At 46.6% G+C, this 23,833-nt stretch overlaps 1 protein-coding gene across 1 annotated transcript in view; it reads right to left on the bottom strand.

Moving 5' to 3' along the window:
* ralgapb (Ral GTPase activating protein non-catalytic subunit beta) overlaps positions 1-23,110 on the bottom strand; it is a 37,756-nt gene extending 14,646 nt beyond the window's left edge. Inside the window, exons 1-16 of the mRNA XM_028576940.1 lie at positions 22,955-23,110; positions 20,214-20,416; positions 19,526-19,692; positions 19,255-19,438; positions 16,855-16,986; positions 16,524-16,666; positions 16,325-16,375; positions 15,529-15,573; positions 14,924-14,971; positions 12,655-12,803; positions 7,869-8,022; positions 7,546-7,669; positions 3,419-3,586; positions 2,212-2,326; positions 1,101-1,236; positions 934-995 (exon numbers count right to left, since the gene is read on the bottom strand). Coding sequence (XP_028432741.1) covers positions 934-995; positions 1,101-1,236; positions 2,212-2,326; positions 3,419-3,586; positions 7,546-7,669; positions 7,869-8,022; positions 12,655-12,803; positions 14,924-14,971; positions 15,529-15,573; positions 16,325-16,375; positions 16,524-16,666; positions 16,855-16,986; positions 19,255-19,438; positions 19,526-19,692; positions 20,214-20,416; positions 22,955-23,110 — 2,037 coding nt within the window. The remainder of the gene's footprint in view (positions 1-933; positions 996-1,100; positions 1,237-2,211; positions 2,327-3,418; positions 3,587-7,545; positions 7,670-7,868; positions 8,023-12,654; positions 12,804-14,923; positions 14,972-15,528; positions 15,574-16,324; positions 16,376-16,523; positions 16,667-16,854; positions 16,987-19,254; positions 19,439-19,525; positions 19,693-20,213; positions 20,417-22,954) is intronic.
* Positions 23,111-23,833: the final 723 nt, after the last annotated feature.

The following is a 23,833-nucleotide window of genomic DNA, read 5'->3' on the forward strand; positions in this document are numbered from 1 at the left end:
AGAGTCATACATCAGACCTTTGTGTCAGTTGCATTGAAGTTAACATGGCGGGTTTGGGATAGGTAAAGGGGTTAATCCCACTATAACCTGTCATAGGTTTATGTTAGGGTGGTTACGGTTAGGCAAGGGGGTTAATCCCACTATAACCCATCACAGGTTTAGGTTCACATGGCCAGAGCCAGACACTGTAAACACTCAGGGCTCAGCACAAACTTCGGGGTTCCGGGTGCACGCTACATTTACGGCAGCTATTTCTCAAGCCGTTTGATAATGTTGAAGGCATGACAAAGTATCCCGGAGCCAGACACTGAACCTCCCGATATCAGGCCAGCGCCTTGCATAGCAGCTCCGCCACCACCGGTGCATGAATGTGCGTGTGAATGAGAGGAAAATGTTTATGTGAAAAAAGGTAGAAAGGCGCTTTATAAATGCAGTTCATTCACCATAAATGCAGTCCAACAGAAAACCTAAAATCTGAACTGAAAGAATCATCCTGTAGAGCAGACATCCTGTTATCTGATCCTGTGTATATATATATATATATATATATATATATATATATATATATATATATATATATATATATATATATATATATTAACTGTTCTCCAACTGTCTTCATCATTCTGAAACCAGAACACAACTAATGTTGATAAGTTTCTCTCCTGACACCTAAAGAGAGGCTGAAACTGTCTGATGTTACTATTTAATAATGTACAGTAAGATAGGAATTTAGTGTAAACTGATTACTGATCTTGAAACCTGTTTTAGTTCACAGAATGAATTTTGATTTCTGCAGTAACGAACTTTTGCTGCATTGATATACCCGTCCAGTCAGAGAGACTGATGGGAAATTTCAGGAGATTTTCAGTAGAGTTGAAGGAGAGTTTAAGGAGAGTTTCAGTAGTTTAAGGAGAGTTTAAGGAGACTTACCTGCTGAGTTTGTCCTGCAGCCTCGAACAGAGCTGAGTCCTGAATCAGATTCAACATGGCCGCTAAACAAAACAGAAAGAGCGGCAGATCTTTTTATTTATTAATCAAAGTCGGAAGATTTTAGAAAACAGTTGTTAAATTGATGAGGGAATGAATGAATAACTGACCGAGTAGAATCTGAGTGTTGGTGGTGTCAGTCTCCATCTGCAGAGCTCCAATCAGAATGCTGCGGAGGCGGGGCTTCAGAGACAGGAAGTTACCTGCTGTGACATCATCACCACTGAACTTCCCGTCCAATAACACCTGAGCAAACACACAGCAGGCATAAATGGCTGGATTAATGTACCTGTGGGTGCCAGACTGCAGGTGTATGTCAGTGTTTAAAGTCCAGTTCAGACCAAAGATCTGTGATGAAATTAAACCGTTTCAGGAAAGGTTTCAGCGGCCTGAAGCGGCCCGTCTCAGCTCGACTCGAACCAGCTGATGGTGTCGCTGGGAATCAGCTGGTCAAGGCTCCAGCTCGACAACAACAAAGCAGAGAATAAGAGAAATAAAACATTGTTTTTTCTGTTTCATCTCTACTAAAAATGCAACTGTAACAAGTATCTGAAGTCACTGTTTTTATGCCACGTTACGTCCCACAACGCCCTGCTATGATGTTCATACGCACAGAGTAGTCAGGATCCGGTATAGGAGACTGCACTACTCAATATGACACAATGTGCCCTGCTCTGACATGAACTACAACAACTACCTTAGAAGTCCCTGTTCCACTATCTTTAATGTGACTATTATTGCCACTGTTCATCACACCCCCAACCGGCCCCGTCAGACACCGCCTACCAAGAGTCTGGTAGCCACTGCTAATGCTTGCTCTTGAGGGAATTACTGGAATTGTTGGGTCTTTGTAAATTATAGAGTGTGGTCTAGACCTACTCTATCTGTAAAGTGTCTCGAGATAACTCTTGTTATGACTTGATACTATAAATAAAATTGAATTGAAATTGAATTGAAGTATCTCACTATCACGGTCCTCATTCATATTTAACATGCTACAAATAATTTCCAGCTACAAAAAAAGCCTGAAAAGTCTGAAGTTGGAACTGAAGTCCAGAGAATGGTTTCTATGGAGATGATACACCTTCTCGTCTGATTGGTGGAAACTGGCAGCTTTCAGAACGCTGCAGACTGGAGACTTGCAGGGAGACTAAAGTTTACACTCTTCTCATCACAGCTCTTTGGTCTGAAGTGGACTTTACGGGGTGAACAGAAGCTGACCTCTGATTGGACGGATCCTAACTGCAGGGGGAGGGGCAGCAGGGACAGCAGGACCAAGATGGACGCTCGCCGTAAATCCACTGGTCTCACAAAACTCTTAAACCTTAACAGCTCTCTGGGCGAGAGACACAAATAGAAACAGACAGACAGACAGACAGTGTTGAAGTACTGAAAGTATTAATGTCCACAGTAGCGATACTAGCATCCACAGTGACTGTAATTACAGACAGACTGACTGACAGACAGACGTAGAGAGAGACAAACAGACAGACAGACATAGAGAGAGACAGACAGACAGACATAGAGAGAGACAGACAGACAGACACAGAGAGAGAGAGACAGACAGTCAGACAGACAGAGCGTTGAAATACTGAAAGTATTAATGTCCACAGTAGTGATACCAGCATCCACAGTGACTGTAATTACAGACAGACAGACAGATAGACAGACACAGAGAGAGAGAGAGAGACAGACAGACAGACAGACAGTGTTGAAGTGCTGAAAGTATTAATGTCCACAGTAGTGATACCAGCATCCACAGTGACTGTAATTACAGACAGACTGACTGACAGACAGACATAGAGAGAGACAGACAGACAGACAGACATAGAGAGAGACAGACAGACAGACATAGAGAGAGACAGACAGTCAGTCAGACAGACATAGAGAGAGACAGACAGACAGTCAGACAGACAAACAGACAGACAGACGTTGAAGTACTGAAAGTATTAATGTCCACAGTAGTGATACCAGCATCCACAGAGAGACAGACAGACAGACAGACAGACATAGAGAGAGACAGACAGACAGACATAGAGAGAGACAGACAGACAGACAGACACAGAGAGAGAGACAGACAGACAGACAGAGTGTTGAAGTGCTGAAAGTATTAATGTCCACAGTAGTGATACCAGCATCCACAGTGACTGTAATTACAGACAGACAGACAGACAGACAGGCATGCATAGAGAAAGAGACAGACAGACAGACAGACAGACAGACAAGTTAGACAGACAGAGTCTAGAGTAGTATTACTAGCATCCACAGTGACTGCAATTACAGACAGACAGACAGGCATAGAGAGAGACAGACAGGTTAGACAGACAAACAGACAGACATAGAGAGAGGGACAGACAGACAGATAGGCTAGACAGACAGACTGACAGAGTCTAGAGTAGTATTACTTTTTTTAGTTTCTGCAGTTTACCTGTCGAGCAGCACGCTCTCCACAGCAAACAGGAAGCAGGGGAACAGCAAGTTGACTCCTCTCAGGTCACAGCAGAACAGACAGGTGGAGTTCATTAGGATGGAGGCCAGTACCGGAGGACACGCCTCCTCCGACACCTGGATACCCCTCAGCAGAACCAGGTAGAACCTGAAGAAGGTTTACACACAGACAGAACAGCAAATATCACCAGATCATACAGGAACACAGACAGGGCTGTAGCTGGACAGTAGCACTGCGTAATTCATCAAAAGAAATCTAAACCCAAACTGAACCTCTCACCAATGGTTATTTCGGTACCAACAGGCAGCCAGCGTCAGGTTCAGTCTGAGGTTTCTGTCTGTTTTAAGGAAGTTTTTCCTCACTGCTGTCGCACCAAATGCTTGGTCTTGGAGGAATGTGTCTCTGTAAATTATAGTGTGGTCTAGACTTATATATATACTGTATATATATTTTATTAATCCTGCTAACACCTTCCCCACTGTGTGTGTTCATGTACTTTCCCCTTAAAAACATACAACAGTGTGTAGTCACATGACTCCACCACGTGCGGTCTGCAGCAGGAAGCAACTTTGAGGAGAACTCCAACACAGAGTCAACTGAGCAACAGCAACAGTTAGTGCTAAAGAAAAGCACAGCATCCGGCATCTGGACACATTTTGGCTTCAGAAAAGATGAGACAGAAGGAGTAAGTCTAGTAAGTTGACTGTCATGCAGCGACGACAGTTACATCCATCAAAACCATCCATCCATCCATCCATCTTCGTCCGCTTATCCGGTGTCGGGTCGCGGGGGGAGCAGCTCCAGCAGGGGACCCCAAACTTCCCTTTCCCGAGCAACATTAACCAGCTCCGACTGGGGGATCCCGAGGCGTTCCCAGGCCAGGTTGGAGATATAATCCCTCCACCTAGTCCTGGGTCTTCCCCGAGGCCTCCTCCCAGCTGGACGTGCCTGGAACACCTCCCTAGGGAGGCGCCCAGGGGGCATCCTTACCAGATGCCCGAACCACCTCAACTGGCTCCTTTCGACGCAAAGGAGCAGCGGCTCTACTCCGAGCTCCTCACGGATGACTGAGCTTCTCACCCTATCTCTAAGGGAGACGCCAGCCACCCTCCTGAGGAAACCCATTTCGCCACTTGTACCCTGGATCTCGTTCTTTCGGTCATGACCCAGCCTTCATGACCATAGGTGAGGGTAGGAACGAAAACTGACCCGGTAGATCGAGAGCTTTGCCTTCTGGCTCAGCTCTCTTTTCGTCTGGCGGTGCGATAGATTGAATGCAATACCGCACCCGCTGCGCCCGATTCTCCGACCAATCTCCCGCTCCATTGTCCCCCTCACTCGCGAACAAAACCCCAAGGTACTTGAACTCCTTCACTTGGGGTAAGGACTCATTCCCTACCTGGAGAAGGCATTCCATCGGTTTCCTGCTGAGAACCATGGCCTCCGATTTAGAGGTGCTGATCCTCATCCCAACCGCTTCACACTCGGTTGCGAACCGATCCAGTGAGTGCTGAAGGTCGCAGGCCGATGATGCCATCAGGACCACATCATCTGCAAAGAGCAGCGATGAGATCCCCAGCCCACCAAACTGCAACCCCTCCCCACCCCGACTACGCCTCGATATCCTGTCCATAAATATTACAAACAGGATTGGTGACAAAGCGCAGCCCTGGCGGAGGCCAACCCTCACCTGAAACGAGTCCGACTTACTACCGAGAACCCGGACACAGCTCTCACTTTGGTCATACAGAGATTGGATGGCCCTGGTAGAGACCCCCTCACCCCATACTCCCGCAGCACCTCCCACAGTATCTCCCGGGGGACCCGGTCATACGCCTTCTCCAAATCCACAAAACACATGTAGACCGGTTGGGCATACTCCCAGGCTCCCTCCAGGATCCTTGCGAGTGAAGAGCTGGTCCGTTGTTCCACGACCAGGACGGAATCCGCATTGTTCCTCCTCAACCCGAGGTTCAACTATCGGCGAACCCTCCTTTCCAGCACCTTGGAGTAGACTTTACCAGGGAGGCTGAGAAGTGTGATACCCCTATAATTGGCACACACCCTCTGGTCCCCCTTTTAAAAAGAGGAACCACCACCCCAGTCTGCCACTCCTTTGGCACCGTCCCAGACTTCCACGCAATGTTGAAGAGGCGTGTCAACCAGGACAACCCCTCCACACCCAGAGCCTTGAGCATTTCTGGACGGATCTCATCAATCCCGGGGCTTTGCCACTGTGTAGTTGTTTGACTACATCAGTGACTTCCGCCTGGGAAATCGGCGACAATCCCCGTTATCCTCCAGCTCTGCCTCTAACATAGAGGGCGTATTAGTCGGATTCAGGAGTTCCTCAAAGTGCTCCCTCCACCGCCCTATTACCTCCTCAGTGGAGGTCAACAGTGTCCCATCCTTACTGTACACAGCTTGGATGGTTCCCCCTTCCCCTCCTGAGGTGGCGAACAGTTTTCCAGAAACACTTTGGTGCCGACCGAAAGTCCTTCTCCATGTCTTCTCCAAACTTCTCCCACACCCGCTGCTTTGCCTCTTTCACGGCAGAGGCTGCAGCCCTTCGGGCCCTTCGGTACCCTGCAACTGCCTCCGGAGTCCTCCGAGATAACATATCCCGGAAGGACTCCTTCTTCATCGGACGGCTTCCCTGACCACTGGTGTCCACCACGGTGTTCGTGGGTTACCGCCCCTTGAGGCACCTAAGATCCTAAGACCACAGCTCCTCGCCGCAGCTTCAGCAATGGAAACTTTGAACATTGTCCACTCGGGTTCAATGCCCCCAGCCTCCACAGGGATGCACGAAAAGCTCCGCCCGGAGGTGTGAGTTGAAAGTCTGTCGGACAGGGGGCCTCCTCCAGACGTTCCCAATTTACCCGCTTTACACGTTTGGGCTTACCAGGTCTGTCCAGAGTCTTCCCCACCCCTGACCCAACTCACCACCAGATGGTGATCGGTTGACAGCTCTGCCCCTCTCTTCACCCGAGTGTCCAAAACATACGGCCTCAGATCAGATGAAACGATTATGAAATCGATCATTGACCTTGGCCTAGGGTGCTCTGGTACCAGGTACACTTATGAGCATCCCTATGTTCGAACATGGTGTTCGTTATAGACAATCCATGACTAGCACAGAAGTCCAACAACAAACAACCACTCTGGTTTAGATCAGGGGAGGCCGTTCCTCCCAATCACGCCTCTCCAGGTGTCTCCATCATTGCCCACGTGTGCGTTGAAGTCCCCCAGCAGAACAATGGAGTCCCCACTGGAGCCCCATGCAGGACTCCAGTCAAGGTCTCAAGAAGGCCGAATACTCCGAACTCCTGTTTGGTGCATATGCACAAACAACAGTCAGAGTTTTCCCCCACAACCCGCAGGCGTGGGGAGGCGACCCTCTCGTCCACGGGGTAAACTCCAACACAGCGGCTCTCAGCCGGGGCTTGTGAGTATCCCCACCCCCCGGCGCCTCACACCCTGGGCAACTCCGGAGAAGAAAAGAGTCCAACCCCTATCCAGGAGTATGGTTCCAGAACCGAGACTGTGCGTGAGGTAAGCCCCACCAGATCTAACGGTGGCGCTCCACCTCCCGCACCAGTTCCGGCTCCTTCCCCCACAGAGAGGTGACGTTCCACGTCCCCAGAGCCAGCGTCTGCCGCCCGGGTCTGGTCCGTCGAGGCCCCTGACCTTCACTGCCACCCATGTGGCATCGCACCCGACCCCAACGGTTCCTCCCACAGGTGGTGGGCCCATGGGCTGGAGAGATAGTTCAGACGAGTAGTTAAAATAAGAAAAAAAGATTATGGTTTGGGTTAAAACAGAGGTCCACCCCTGTGGCCGGGTTGGCTCAGTTGGTAGAGCAGGCGCACATATACTGAGAAGTTTGTGCCTCGACGCAGAGGTCTAGGGTTCAAGTCCGACCTGTGATGATTTCGTGCATGTCTTCCCTCTCTCTCTCTCTCTCTCCCCTTTCACATCTAGCTGTCCTGTCCATTAGAGGCGGAAAAAGATCCCAAAAAAAATCTAAAGAAATTATTTTCTACTTTTTTAGGAAACTTGGCAGGTAGACAAACAAACAGACAGACAGAGAGACAGACGTGTACCTGGACAGGTAGACGGACAGGATGTCCTCTGCGGTTTTCTTACAGGAGAAGATTCTGCAGAGCATCCCACACGCCTCGGCTCGACCGGCCGCCCACCGCTCTGACATCACAGTGACATCACCGACTGGCAAAGACAAAAAGAGACAGGAACAGTAACTTTGTTGTCTTTCTTTTATTGTTTCTTTGTATTTAAAAAGCATTTCTAACATCAAGGCCAGGGGATTAGAGATGACAAATTTCTAACCCATGTAAAATCATGCTTTTAATTAGTTTGCACTGTCCCTTGAATTATAAAGTTTAGAAGCAGTGTGTGTGACACAGACCAGAGTCTCTGTGGATCAGAGCAGCATCAAACAGCCATCCGCCGAAAAGGTGGAGTAGGGAATCCACGTTACACCTGAGTGGGGACGGGGGGGGTCGGTGGGAGGATAGGGGAGGATGGGTGGAAGACTTCCAGTGATGGGGGGAGGAAGATGTCTGAGAGGAGAGAAGAATGAAGCTCATGAAAGACAACAGACTTCACTGGAGACTGTATATGATGACAGAGCCTGTACAGAGTGAGCAGCAAGGAAACTTTAACTTTAAGGCTACATCTCCACCACTACGCTAGGAATATCTTCTGCTATGTTTCTCCCTCTCATTCCCCCTGCTCTGGCGTTTCCCCTTCTTATTCCCCCTGCTCTGGTGTTTCCCCCTCTCATTCCCCCTGCTCTGGTGTTTCCCCCTCTCATTCCCCTTGCTCTGGCGTTTCCCCCTCTCATTCCCCCTGCTCTGGCGTTTCCGAGCCCCTAAACCGGAGACCTACAAAGCTTTAAATGGTCAGGCACCATCATATCTTGAAGAGCTCCTAGTACCTTATTGTCCCACTAGAGCACTGCGCTCCCAGAATGCAAAGTTACTTGTGGTTTCTACACCGTAACCCCATTTAAGAGTAAACTTAGAACTCTTCTCTTCGATAAAGCTTATAGTTAGAGAGTGAGGAGTTGCAGCGTTTGCCTAGACCGGCGGGGGAGGGTGTATAGCTCTTAATTATGCTGTTATAGTTTTAGACTGCCGGGGGATTTCCTTAGACACACCGAGCTCCTCTCCTCTCTCTTTCCATCTGTGTGCTTCCATGTTCCAGAAATGCTTGTTATTAACTTTGCTCTGGGGAGCTTATTCCCCAAAGTCCCTATTTTACCGATCTGAAATGCAAGTATCAAACGTGAAATGCAAGTAGCTTTGTGGGCAGATCTCGGGTGCTGTTGCTATGATACCGGTGGGATAAATGAGTCTTGCGCCCGATGCAAATCTAAAATGGTTTGGTCTGAAGTAGCTAGGTGTGGTTTGGGCGTAACGTGCAATAAACCAATCAGAGCTTCATCTCACATTCCCTTTAAGAGCAGGCGCGCTTGTTCCATGGCGGATTGCTATTATAACGGTGGATTGGCCTGGTGCACGCCAGCGGGAGCTGTCCAGGATGCGGCAAAGTAATAAATGCCGTCTTGACCGGGTGGTGATGTTGCTGCGGCCTCTCGGGGCATCTCCTCAAGTCTGGAGAGGATTGCTGCAGCCATGGAGCGTGGGCCTCCAACCGTACCACCTGCACCTGTTGTGCACCTTCCTCCTCCCCCCACTCCATCTCCATCTACCCGCTCCACCAGGAGCACATTGCGCATTGCCACTCCCTCACCCTTGGAAGTGTCCAATCCCAACGTAGTTCAACATCACGTCTCCTTAAGTCCTCTAATATTTCCTCATTTATGTCATCAACACATCCATGATTCATGGAAATGTTGTGTAAAAAACCTCAAGCCACAAAGAATGCTGGGACTTTTTGAGGACTGTACTGTAAAGTGCCTCCTCATCTATCCAAACACCTGAAGCGCATTTTCAGTAATATTTTCCTTTGTAATTATATATGGTTTGCAAAAATGGGAACTGCTGCGTCCGTTTAGATGAGAGAAGCAAAGTGTATGAACGTTGTGCACACGCTACATTATGGCCAAGCATGCGCCCCTAAAATAGCATCTGAATAACGCGCTACTAACTTTAGAGTAGCACCACTGACTTTAGACTAGCGCCACTGACTTTAGACTAGCACCACTGACTTTAGACTAGCACCACTGACTTTAGACTAGCACCACTGACTTTAGACTAGCGCCACTGACTTTAGACTAGCGCCATTGACTTTAGACTAGCACCACTGACTTTAGACTAGCGCCACTGACTTTAGACTAGCGCCACTGACTTTAGACTAGCGCCATTGACTTTAGACTAGCGCCACTGACTTTAGACTAGCACCACTGACTTTAGACTAGCGTAACTGATTTTAGACTAGCGCCATTGACTTTAGACTAGCGCCACTGACTTTAGACTAGCACAACTGATTTTAGACTAGCGCAACTGATTTTAGACTAGGGCCACTGACTTTAGACTAGCGGCACTGACTTTAGACTAGCACAACTGACTTTAGACTAGCGCTACTGACTTTAGACTAGCACCACTGACTTTACACTAGCACCACTGACTTTAGACTAGCACCACTGACTTTAGACCAGGTTTTTCCTGGTCTGTGGCGGAATTGTTTTCTGAAACTGCAAAATAGCACCAGGAAACGTTTTCGCCTGAACACGCCTCCTCTTTTCGCTGAACCGCCCCCGGGAGCGCAAATACATTCCCTAATTTACCGCCGTGCGTCTGTGGAGGGAAAAGTCCGCTGTGCGTCGGGTGCAAAATAGGAATGATACATGCGTCAGTATCTCCAGGTAGGGAATGAGTCCTTACCCCAAGTGAAGGAGTTCAAGTACCTTGGGGTTTTGTTCGCGAGTGAGGGGACAATGGAGCGGGAGATTGGTCGGAGAATCGGCGCAGCGGGTGCGGTATTACATTCAATCTATCGCACCGTTGTGATGAAAAGAGAGCTGAGCCAGAAGGCAAAGCTCTCGATCTACTGGTCAGTTTTTGTTCCTACCCTCACCTATGGTCATGAAGGCTGGGTCATGACCGAAAGAACGAGATCCAGGGTACAAGCGGCCGAAATGGGTTTCCTCAGGAGGGTGGCTGGCGTCTCCCTTAGAGATAGGGTGAGAAGCTCAGTCATCCGTGAGGAGCTCGGAGAGAGCCGCTGCTCCTTTGCGTCGAAAGGAGCCAGTTGAGGTGTTCGGGCATCTGGTAAGGATGCCCCTGGGCGCCTCCCTAGGGAGGTGTTCCAGGCACGTCCAGCTGGGAGGAGGCCTCGGGGAAGACCCAGGACTAGGTGGAGGGATTATATCTCCAACCTGGCCTGGGAACGCCTCGGGATCCCCGAGTCGGAGCTGGTTAATGTTGCTCGGGAAAGGGAAGTTTGGGGTCCCCTGCTGGAGCTGCTCCCCCCGCGACCCGACACCGGATAAACGGACAAAGATGGATGGATGGATGGACATGCGTCAGTGTCCAATGAATGAATTTCGCTACATGTATGTGTATGTGAGAAATAAAGTACCTTTACCTTTACCTTACCTTTACAAAGGCAATTGCGCTGGGTGCACGATAGGGCCCAATGTGTTTTTTCGCCCAGCAGTTTTCCTTGGATTAGGGTGGCCCCTAAATCATGGTTGCAGCTATCGCCATGGTCCTGCTCTGCGCCCTGCTATGCCCTGCTTCACCCTGATACACTCTGCAGTGCCCTGCTACGCCCTGCTGCGTCCTGCTACGCCCTGCTATGTCCTGCTACACCCTGCAGTGCAATGTTACGCCCTGCTATGTCCTGCTATGCCCTGCAGTGCCCTGTTACGCCCTGCTATGTCCTGCTACGCCCTGCTATGTCCTTCTACATCCTGCTACGCCCTGCAGTGCCCTGTTACACCCTGCTGCGTCCTCCTACGCCCTGCTATGTCCTGCTACGCCCTGCAGTGTCCTGCTACGCCCTGCAGTGCCCTGTTACGCCCTGCTGCATCCTGCTACGCCCTGCAGTGTCCTGCTACGCCCTGCTATGTCCTGCTACGCCCTGCTATGTCCTTCTACATCCTGCTATGCCCTGCAACACCCTGCTACACCCTGCAGTGCCCTGCTACGCCATGAACTACTATGACTATTTCTAGTCATAGCCATCATCTTTATTGTGACTATTATTGCCACTGTTCATCACACCCCCCCGGTCAGACACCGCCTACCATTGTATCACACTCTATAATTATAGAGTGGGATCTAGACCTACTCTATCTGTAAAGTGTCTTAAGATAACTCTTGTTATGATTTTATACTATACATAAAATTTAATTGAATTTGGAAACACTTCTGACCTGTTCTGGTTCTGAATCTGCAGGGTTTTGTTGCAGTCTCAACGGCTCCAAATGGAGACCTTTGACAGCACCGACACTGACGCCAATGTTTCTCCTCCTGATTGGGTCTTATCGGTCACGACGTCTCGTTCTGAGACTAAAGCTACTAACGTTACCATGGTAACTAACAGCAGTGGGCGGAGTCTCCGCGCTGCCTCCTGTTTATGTCCAGAATACCAGGATGATGATGAGATAAGATGTTTGGGCGTGTTAGTTTAGTGCTAGAGATTAGTTCTTCTACTGGAGATAAAAACAGTTGGAGCACAGAAATCAATTTTGGCTCAAAACTCAAATGCTATAAAACCAAAATGTCTCTTTCCTGAATATAAACTTCTGCCATCAGGGAGAAAACTATGTGTGCTGAGATGTAAAACAAACTTAAATTATTGTTTATTCCAATGTCTAAGGGTCAAGCTGCTCAAGCTGCTCAACTCCAACAGTAAATTTTAGCATAACAGAGCAAAGTGCAATAAATACACCAGCACCTTAATTCTTACAGTCACTTTTTTTAGATGTTGTATTGTCTGTGCAGTCATATATGTCCTTTCACGTCCCAAGATGTTATCTTATGTCGATTTTATCTTGATTTTATGTCAATTTTAGAATGGGTTCTCTGTTACATGTTTGTGTTGTGAAGCAACAAAGGCCCACGACAAATTCCCCTCGGTGACCATAAAATTTATTATATTCTATTCTAACAAAGAGACTTTAAATTAACACAGAGAGACTTTAAACGAACACAGAGAGACTTTAAACGAACACAGACAGACTAAACTCAGAGGTAAACAGTCATGTATCAGGGTCGTACCATGGGAGGTTTGCTGGTTGCCTTGGAAACATTGACAGGTTTCAGTCGTGTGTTGTGTAAAGTTGAAGTGGTGGAGGGGGGGGTACTGGGCACGCTCAGTATGTTCACTGGGATGGGGGGGGCGCTGCCAGAACGAGGTCGAGAAATACCTGAGGAGACGGAGAACAGGTTCAGATTCTTCAAATCAAACCACCATTCAAATCTGGATAAGGGGGGCAGTGCAGCCAGAGCCAATTGCACCTGACTGCAGTATGCAGATAGGGGTTGGGCTAAATGTGGGTGAAGCTAAACTTTTGAGTCTGCATGGGCACCACCTACAGACAGAGTGGCGTAAAACCCACGTTGTAGAATGTAGAATAACGATTATAATATAACTAGTGCAGAGCCCGTTTGGAATGGGCAATTGCTTGACCTGTGTTATTGCTGCTTGTAGAATTCATCAAAACCAAATTGTACCCCAAAATGACTCACAGAAGGACCCCAAACCACCTAATATGCAACTCCACTGTATGGCCTTCTACTGACTTACAGTGTAGGCTACTTCTACATCAGAGGAAGACGTTGTACTACTGTATTTACCTGACAGAGAACGCTGTAGATTCAGAATGTAATCATAAAATATCAGACAGTAATCAGACATTAGCGTCATGGACTCATGGCAGTGTGTTACACACCCGGCCCGTTATGAGTGCTAATCAGCACATATCTGCGTTCATCAACCACCAGAACCGGACCGTGTGTGTGCGTGTGTCCCCCAAACACGGACACACATACAGATACGTCTCGCTTTATAAGATAGATAGCTTGCCTATAAGTGACATCACGCTCTGTCTGCACTTGTCTGGTTGTGCCTTGCATGTGTGGGATTCTGATATGTCCTTAAATTCGGGAATTATCCTTTTTTTATTTTCTAAGTCAAAGACAGTCCATAGTAGTCCTACTATGTCACATTTTAGCTGCCAAAGCTCCGCTGCTCTCTGTCTCTGGTCCTCAGGGTGAGAGGCCAGCGGCTAGAATGGCAAAAGCCAATGTGTGCTTCTTTTACTTATATATTTAATAATATCTTTTGCATTTCTAATCCATACAACGTCGAAATTGGCACTGCACTTACTCATGCCCGTAGTAAGACACCTGTCAAGTTTGAAATCCATCAGACTAACGTTTCAAGAGATATGCGCTTAACACCCACACAGACAGACAGAAAGACGTTCCTGCAATTTATAGATAGATAGATAGATAGATAATTATATATATATATACACATATAGACTATAATAAATAATGATATTTGAATTATGAAAAAAAGGAAAAGAAGAACAGGGAAAGCAAACGTGACTCGTGGGAAACAAGCCCCACCTCCAAGCCACAGTAAGTGTTTCTAAGCCTGGGTTAACATGCTCCAGGCCCCTCATGCTCCCTCCCAAGCCCCAGTTAGGGCCTCAATGGCTGGGCGTTGACCTCCAGGGCTCTCAGCCTCACCTCTAAGCCTCTAAGTGGCTCTAAGCCTGGGTTAACATGCTCCACGACCCTCATGCTCGGTTGGGTTAAGGAAAAGAAGAACGGGGAAAGCAAACAGCAAACTCGGGAAACGATCTCTGGTCTCCGGGGTAAAAGTCCTGTGTTTTTCCCTCAGACACACATTCTTCCTCTTACGGTTGCTATTGGGCAAGTGTGCGGAGTCAAACGTTTAGCTCCACCCACGTTGAGCCACTCCTCGATCTGCGTACTGCATACAGGGCTTTCTCGCCTCGCACAGAGAGTGGTTTCTATCTCATTGGTGGAAACAGGCAGCTTTCAGAACGCTGCAGAATGGAGACTTGCAAGGAGACTAAAGTTTACACTCGTCTCGTCACGAATCTTTGGTCTGAGCTGGACTTAAGGTGTGTTGAATGATTCCTGATGTCAACTTATGCATCAAGTAACATGCAAGAAAACATTCCACCTTAAAAGTTGCCAGTAGCTGCCAGTGGCAGCCTTTGAGCTGCACAGTAAATTAAATTATTTTTTTCATGTATTTTAATATGCCACCGTAGGGAGAGTGGTTACATAACCTTCCAAACGAGACGTAATTTAACGTCATGTTCTCTCCGGTACCTAAACAAAACACTACAGCTGTGGTAGGGAGGCAGGTGGCCAGGGTTTTCCGTAAGAGGGGACAGTGGCCGTGGCTTACCACATTGTGGTGATGGGCGGGGCTTCTAGTAGAATGGGTGGGCAGAGCTTCATATATGATGGGTAGGCGGGGTTTAGCATATGGAGAGGGGCTTACCATAGGGGGGGAGGCGGTCTTTAAACGGGCTCCTGGCCACACCAACACCTGTGAGAAGACGAGTTGGAAAACAAATTCCACATAAGACTGAAGGTTCAGTTTGGATCACTGTTGTTACATTGAATGAACCTTTAATTTACCAGTTATTTTAACAAATATCAGTCTGGCTTTAACACAGGTGTCATGAATCACTCACTCGTTCACCACTCCCTACTCACTATGTAGGGAGATCATTGGTACAATGAAAATCACTTAGAACACTACACGCAGAGCCAAATTAAATGGAAAGATTACTCGAGGCATTCTGCATTTTTCGGGCCTCCTCCAAATAGATACCTTTACTGTACAGTATATGTAGAGGTAGGTCTATAGTGTGGTCTCGACCTACTCTATCTGTAAAATGTAATGAGAAACTCCTGTTAGGACTTAAACTATGAATAAAATTGAATTGAAACGCGTGGCACCTTCTCTCGAACGTTGCCGCAATGCTCCCAGAATGCATTGCTGATTACAGAGACAAAGAGCGGGAAGCATGTAAATGACAATGTGGACATGGACCATTATTGATCAGAATGACATGATCAGTTTGTTTTAATCTGAATTACCGAGAGAAGGCAGCCGGTCTCTGAAATGGATCCTCGGTGTAACTCCTGCAGAAACAAAGCAGCAACAATCGAAATATATTGAATATATTGAATGAAAGTCTGAATATATTGAATGAAAGTCTGACTGAAAGTCTGAATATATTGAATGAATCTTAGTCTGAATATATTGAATGAAAGTCTGAATATACTGAATGAAAGCCTGAATATATTGAATGAAAGTCTGAATATACTGAATGAAAGCCTGAATATACTGAATGAAAGCCTGAATATATTGAATGAAAGTCTGAATATACTGAATGAAAGCCTGAATATACTTAATGAAAGTCTGAATATACCGAATGAAAGCCTGAATATATTGAATGAAAGTCTGACTGAAAGTCTGAATATATTGAATGAATCTTAGTCTGAATATATTGAATGAAAGTCTGAATATACTGAATGAAAGCCTGAATATAATGAATGAAAGTCTGAATATACTGAATGAAAGCCTGAATATAATGAATGAAAGTCTGAATATACTGAATGAAAGCCTGAATATATTGAATGAAAGTCTGAATATACCGAATGAAAGCCTGAATATATTGAATGAAAGTCTGACTGAAAGTCTGAATATACTAAATGAAAGTCTGAATATATTGAATGAAAGGCATGTCGACGTTAGACTGATGATATATTCAATATATTCAGACATTTATAATGTGTGTGTAGTGTGTATGTGTGTTTAGTGTGTATAATGTGTGTATAGTGTGTGTCTGTGTAGTGTGTAGTGTGTATAATGTGTGTGTAGTGTGTGTACCAGTGCTTGGCAGCTGCTGCTCTGTTGATTCTTTGTTGACTACAGTCACACCTGCAGAAACACAAAAGACGTAGGTTTGGTTTCATTTCATTTTTATAATATGCTTTCCAAACTAATGTTAGTGTAATTAAAAAACTAAATGAAACGCTGTGTAAGTTGCTGTTGCTGTGTAAGCTATTCTCATATAAGGTCAGTGTACCCAGGAAGGCGTCGACCATCGTGCCGACTCCTTTCATGGCTCTGAAGAAGATGTTCGGCAGCCGGCCGCCTCCTCGCATCGCCTCCTCGGGGAAGGAAGGAGTCGAGCCAGCAACCACAGGTCGACTGAGGTCCACCGGATTACTGAAAGAGAAAGACTCACTGACATCAGGAGACTCAAACTGAAATATTTATGAGAATCGCCCCGAGATGCTGAAGGCTGTGGACGTGATTGGTAGTTTATAATTTATAGCATTTATAAAAAGGGGGACCGGAGAGTGTGCTCCAACTTTGTGTCTGTGTGTCTGTTACCTGTAGGTAGAGGGTGTTACCTGAGCAGGTGCAGGAACCTGAACCAGGTCTGGGGGACTCGCTGGTCGTCCATGTCTGCCGGGACCAGAGAAGCATCTTCATCTGGGACTTTTAAGTGAGGGAAGGACGGACCGAAGCTCAACACCAACAACCTAAACAACAACAATGATGACATGTGATGATGGTCTGAACTACAGGAATAAGAGTTCTCCGCTTTCATCTAAGCAGCAACTTCAGGGTCTGAAAAGTGAAGCCAAAGCTGAAGCTCCTTAAAGTTGCATTCTCTCTAACTTCCAGCAGGGGGAGACTCCTTACAGCTGTATTCTCTCTAACTTCCAGCAGGGGGAGACGCCTTACAGCTGTATTCTCTCTAACTTCCAGCAGGGGGAGACTCCTTAAAGCTGTATTCTCTCTAACTTCCAGCAGGGGGAGACTCCTTACAGCTGTATTCTCTCTAACTTCCAGCAGGGGGAGACTCCTTAAAGCTGTATTCTCTCTAACTTCCAGCAGGGGGAGACTCCTTAAAGCTGTATTCTCTCTAACTTCCAGCAGGGGGAGACTCCTTACAGCTGTATTCTCTCTAACTTCCAGCAGGGGGAGACTCCTTAAAGCTGTATTCTCTCTAACTTCCAGCAGGGGAGACTCCTTAAAGCTGTATTCTCTCTAACTTCCAGCAGGGGAGACTCCTTACAGCTGTATTCTCTCTAACTTCCAGCAGGGGGAGACTCCTTAAAGCTGTATTCTCTCTAACTTCCAGCAGGGGGAAGACTCCTTACAGCTGTATTCTCTCTAACTTCCAGCAGGGGGAGACTCCTTAAAGCTGCATTCTCTCTAACTTCCAGCAGGGGGGAGACTCCTTAAAGCTGCATCTATGAGAAAATGAATCTAATTCTCTCTTGAGTTATTACCTCAGTAAACATTTTCATGTGTGTGTGTGTGTGTGTGTGTGTGTGTGTGTGTGTGTGTGTGTGTGTGTGTGTGTGTGTGTGGGGGGGTGTTGTGTGTGTGCAGTGTTGGTCATCTTACTTTAAAAAAGTAATTAGTTACAGTTACAAATTACTTATCCCAAAAAGTAATTGAGTTAGTAACTCAGTTACCACATTGTAAAAGTACTTAGTTACTCAGCAAAGTAACTGTAACGTTATTTTTTATGTTCTATAATGCTATTACGTTCTATAACATCTTTAACGTCAAACATAGCGTACATGTAACATAAACATTCTTACCTTTAAAGATGCAGTAGGTAAGTCTTATAAAACTAACTTTCTGTCATATTTGCTGAAACTGACCCTATGTTCCAGTAGAACTACATGAATTATGTAATATAAAAACTCTGGCACCACCTACAGCCTGTAGTGCAATTGGCAAAATTCCACCGCTCCCGGTTGATTTTCTCCAATCAGGGCCACAGGGGGGTCTATCTGCCTGTCAATCACTGCTCAAGCACGTACACGAATATAATAGGGTTCTCCCCTCCCACTTCCCTGCGCACGAGCTGCAGCAAGGTTTCCCCAAACTCGAGTGAATATTGGAGTGGCTTTTCAGAGGTGGCGTGAGCTGCAGGATTTTAAAGATCTGAAGAACGCTGCAGATGTAGCCACATTTCTTCTCGACAGGTAACATAATTACCATGAATGATTTATCTTTCACTTGGTTATTAGTAGTCAAAAGTCAATTCAATTCAATTTATTTATAGTATCAAATCATAACAAAAGTTATCTCGAGACACTTTACAGATAGAGTAGGTCTAGACCAAACTCTATAAATTCCAAAACCCCAACAATTACAGTAATTCCCTCAAGAGCAAGCATTAGCAGTGGCTATTGCGACAGTAAAGCTACGTTGGTGAGGATGATAGTAACGTATGCACAGTGGTTGGTCTGATATAATGCTGAAATGGCTAACGCTAGCCTGCTAGTTAGCATTGTTTTACTGTTGGTGAGTAAAGTTAACATTGTGTTAGTTTTTAGTTATTGAAAATGTTGTCTGACATGCCAGCAGTTCTGTCACACTCCCTTGAGTGGGCGGGGCTTAGGAGACGGTTTGGGCTGCAGCAGAAAGGGGGGAGACGCTACCTTTGAATGTCCCTGGCTCGTCGCCATTGTCGCTGTCTTGTGTTTAGTGGTAGTCAGAGCGTGCAGTGAGACAGCGTGAGCAGGGCATCCGCCCACCCAGCCAATCATCATCACATTTGCAACGGTGTCATCATCCGCCCCCCCCTCCCAGCTCTGACACCTCACACTTCATTCAACCAAATTGTAGTAACGCGCCACTTTACATCCTCAGTAACGATAACGGCGTTGCAACGATGGGAAAAGTAATTAATTAGATTACTCCGTTACTGAAAAAATAACGCTGTTAGTAACGCCGTTATACTTAAACGCCGTTACTCTGCTCCGCTACACTGCGTGTGTGTGTACCTGGAGGTCAGGGCGGCCATGACTCGGCTCCACTGCTCCACCACAGCTGGCTGATGTCTCCAGCTGCTCAACATCTGTCTGGCCGTCTGCCACAGAGAGTGAGACGGGAAACACCGAGAGCAAGACAGCAACCACACCTCAAACAGTACTGCCATCGACAGGTGAGACAGCTGCTCCAACACATCTGCAGAGAGATAGACAGGTGAGAGAAAGAAAGGTGACAGACAGACAGGCAGACAGACAGACGAGCACATCACAGGGGAGTGTTTACCTGTGGTTGTGGGTGGAGCCAGCATGTTGTGGTTGATGCGCAGCAGGAAGTGCAGCAGCGTCTCCCAGGTGTCTCCACTCATCACAGCGCTCTCTCTGGCCAACGACTGAACTGCAAGCAACACCTGCTGACAGAGAGACAGGTAGACGGGACTCGCCTGCTCGGACCTGGGGGAGGGGGGATAATTAAACTAGTTTATTGATAAATTGAAAATGTATTTCAAAGTAGAAAACGTTACACTTCATAAGGTTTGTATGGGTTGGGTCCAGACTGAGTTGCAGTTTGGTCGGGAGAAGCGCTGTCCTAAAGGATCACTGGACCTCTTTAGGTTCCATCTCCAGCGCTACATTTTGGTTTTTAAGGGCTTGAGTTTTGATCCCAAAGTGATCTCTGTGCTCCAAGTGTTTTTAGCTCCAGTAGAAGAACTAATCTCTGTTTAAACTATCACGCCCAAACCTCATATCTCATCAACATCCTGGTATACTGGATATCAACAGGAGACAGCGTGGCGACTCCGCCCACTGGAATGAGAGAGGGAAACGTCAGAGCAGGGGGAATGAGAGGGGGAAACGTAGCAGAAGATATTCATTTTTAAACCAAAATGTAGCGGTGGAGATGGAGCCTCAGATTCTCTCAATAATCACAGATGGAGTAAAGAGTTGAGCTGTCTGACAGAGGTTCAGCCTACCTGGACAGGAAGAGGCTGTCCAGGTGTCGCAGGATCTTCTGGGTGTACAGGTTGGGCTCTCTGCTGATTGGTGGAGGGAAGGAGTCTCTCGGGGAAACCAGGGCCATCAGCCAATCAGTGTAGACATCTACGCAGAGCTGCACAGTGTCTCCGTCCAATGGGAGAGTCAAGCCGTAACACAACACCTCCATCGTCCACTTCACCTGGAAATACACACTCAACCAGTCAGTATGTACAGTATAGCTATAAGTAGCTAATGCTAGCATAGCACTTGGCCATATGCTAACAGTTGTTAGCTAACAGACCGTACCCAGGTGAGTTTTCATAGTGGCTGGTGGTTTGAACCACGTTTATCTGAAGACGTGCTTCCAAGGTTTGAACAACATGTCAAATGTTCAACTACAGGGGGAACACACTGGACTGTGTTTATTCTAACATCGCTAAAGCATACAGAGCCCTTTCCCTGCCACACCTTGGACAGTCACCTTGGATGATCACCTTTCACTATTTCTAACCCCAGCCTACAGCCCCGTTATAGAGAAACACCAACCCACCGTTAAAACAGTTCAAACCTGGCCAGAGGGAGCATTCCTACAGCTGCAGGACTGCTTTCAACACAGTGCATCACTGGCTGAGGGACTGAACCACTTTTGATTTGAGAAAGGACAGGACAACGTTGATTCACCCCAGCTGGACACTGTTGGACACTCATTTATCCTGCACACAAGAGGTCAAACAAGTCCTGAAAGCTGTGAATGTCCAGTAGGCTGCAGGCCCGGATGGGATGCCAGGGAGGGTTCTCAGAGATTGGGCTCACCAACCCGCAGAGGTTTTCACTAACATCCTCAATCTCTCCCTGATCTCTCTGAACGACTATTCTTTATAAAAGACTAGTTATGGGACACCTCTCCCCTGCCTTAGACCAGCACTGGTATGGACACCGGTAGGGCAAACAGTTCCACTGAGGATGCCATAAATGTAGCCCTACATACTGCACTGATGTACCTGGAGCAGAAGGGAACATGTTAGGATGCTGTTCGTGGATTACAGCTCTGCTTTTAATGCTGTCATCCCCAGCAGGCTGGTCAGAGAACTACAGGACCTTGGTCTCAGTGACCAGCTGTGTCTGTAGATTAAAGAATTTCTTAACAACTGTCTACACATGCAGTTTATAAAAAACAATTATATTCGAGTTAAGGTAATCCCCAGATTTCTCAAACGCCATGTAAACACTATAACCTTGGTTAAAATCTGAGTCATCATAACTTGGTTAACAGAGGTAGAGAACTCCTTCAGTAACCGGGGGATTCCTGCATCTGTACACCTTAACGGGGCTATGATCGGTTTAAGTCTCCCCACTCTCCTGGAGTGGTTTTTGAACCAGACATACTCCGTCAGCGCTGTGAGTCGTAGTTGTTGCTATGATACCATATGACAAAACAGCATTGTCAGAATCAGCGGGCCATCGGCAGCAAAGGGCCTGCCGTCTGTCTGTTCTACTCTCTGCCGTGGCAGCAGCGTGCATCGAGAGATGGCTAAACCGAGTGTCCACCTCCGGGGCTGTCAATGTTCTGTCTCAGCAAAAAAGTGGAGGGACCGAGCAGCCCCAGCTGCGGCCCCTGGCTAACGTTAATGTTAGTTAGCTAGCAAAGTTAGCTTGTTAACTTCACCCAACACTGGTTACACATAACATTACAATGAGCTGAACAAGATGTCGTCTGGCTGCAACACTGTGCATTCTTACACTGTGACAAGAGTGTGTTTGTTTGTTTATTTAGGATCCTCATTAGCTCCTGCATTTCATATTCTCTATTTTTTCATATTATTTCTTAAATCATTTATTTTATATATAAAATAATTATTAAGGTGGTTAATGAAACAATAAGTTGTTACAGTTAAATTCAGTGATCGGTCTGTGTAATGTTGATAGAGATCAACCGGAAGAAAAAGCATTGTGCTTTGGCAGATCGCCACCTAGTGTACCGGAGGTGGACTTACTTCTCCCCATTCAGTGAGTAAGACTCAGCCCCCACATATCCTCGAGCCTGACCCTCAGCAAAGGTGCTCAGCCTGCCCTCTACTCCCTCTACACACATGACTGCACACCTACATACACCACAAATTCAATGCTAACATTTGCAGACGACACCACAATGGTGGGACTTATCTCGACCGGTGTACAGAGACGAGGTCTGCAAATTAACGGAATGGTGTGCAGTGAATAACCTGTTGCTAAACACCAAAAAGACAAAGGAGCTTATTATTGATTTCAGACGGCAACAGGAAGAGCACAAGCCACTCAAAAGAGGAGAGGAGAGGGTCTGCAGGTCTCTGTGCCACACCAGAGCCTGCAGGTTTGGTAAAGACAGTACTCACTACCCTTTCACCATAGGGCCTCAAAATGCTGCACCTCCAGACTGAGGAACAACTTTTACCCCACAGCCATACACAAACCTCCCAATCCCCCTCCCTCCCCCTCCCTCCACTACCACAATATTTGACATTGGTTGCTAATGTTACTTAATTCTTTGAATGTTTTAAACTAAAACTCTTCTGCTCCTTAACTTTAAACACAGATCAGAGAGCAGGTGAATGATTTCTGACTCAACTGTTGATCAAACACTCAACACGCTTACATATCAACACCTGAGAGTTTCCATAGAGGTCACACACACGCACACACACAAACACACAGAGACACACTCACTCACACACACAAACACACACACACACACACACACCTGGCTGTCTGTGTGCAGCAGGCTGCGGGTGTCGGGGTTTCTCAGGCCTGCTCGTAGGGGCTTCACCACAGCAACAGCAACGTCTCGGGCCACAGAGGGCGGGAAGCAACTGAGCACGCTCACATGGCCCCGCCCACTGCACACTGATTGGTCCATGTTTACCTGAGAGAAAGACAGTTTAATAAGTAAACAAGCGGTTTGTTTTTCAGTATGGTTAAAGGGTCTCTGAATCAGAAAATCATTTATTGCCAAGAAACGTATGTAGAATTGGCCTGGGTAGTTTGGTGCATACATAAACATATTATAAACAAACACAGTAAGAACATCAACTTTAAATAAGCCAACACTGTGCAATTCATATGCATCTTCTTATAGGAGCAGACAGAAGACGTGTAGCTTCTAAAACTTGTTCCATAATGTTCAACCTTTCAAACAACAGCATAACAAAAAGTTTGTTTAAAGAGGAACAACGCTGCATCTGTTTGACTGAATAACTACTTTTAACTACATTTTAGAGACAGAACTACTCATCCATTCATCCAGAACATAATCCATTCATTAATCCACAGTAAAGATGCAGAACAAACCGATATATCATTACAAAACTTCAGCTGATTACTGACATTAAGACTATTATTTATGTCTGAAATGTTGTGTTTGAATAAATGAGGCATAATCTAACGCTAACTTTGGGTGAATTTAGAGAAATGTACAGACACAAAGAGACAAAGTGAGGGAGGATAGTTAAGGAAGATAAATAAAGTGATAATAATGTTTCTGTCTCAGTGTAGCTACAGCAGAAGTTAAAGACTGAGATAAGCCTCTTACCTGCACAGGTGAGTCCAGGTGAGTGAACAACAGTCAGGTCAGTCTGAAAGT

This window comes from Perca flavescens, chromosome 4 (genome assembly GCF_004354835.1).
Source record: "Perca flavescens isolate YP-PL-M2 chromosome 4, PFLA_1.0, whole genome shotgun sequence".
Taxonomy (NCBI): domain Eukaryota; kingdom Metazoa; phylum Chordata; class Actinopteri; order Perciformes; family Percidae; genus Perca; species Perca flavescens.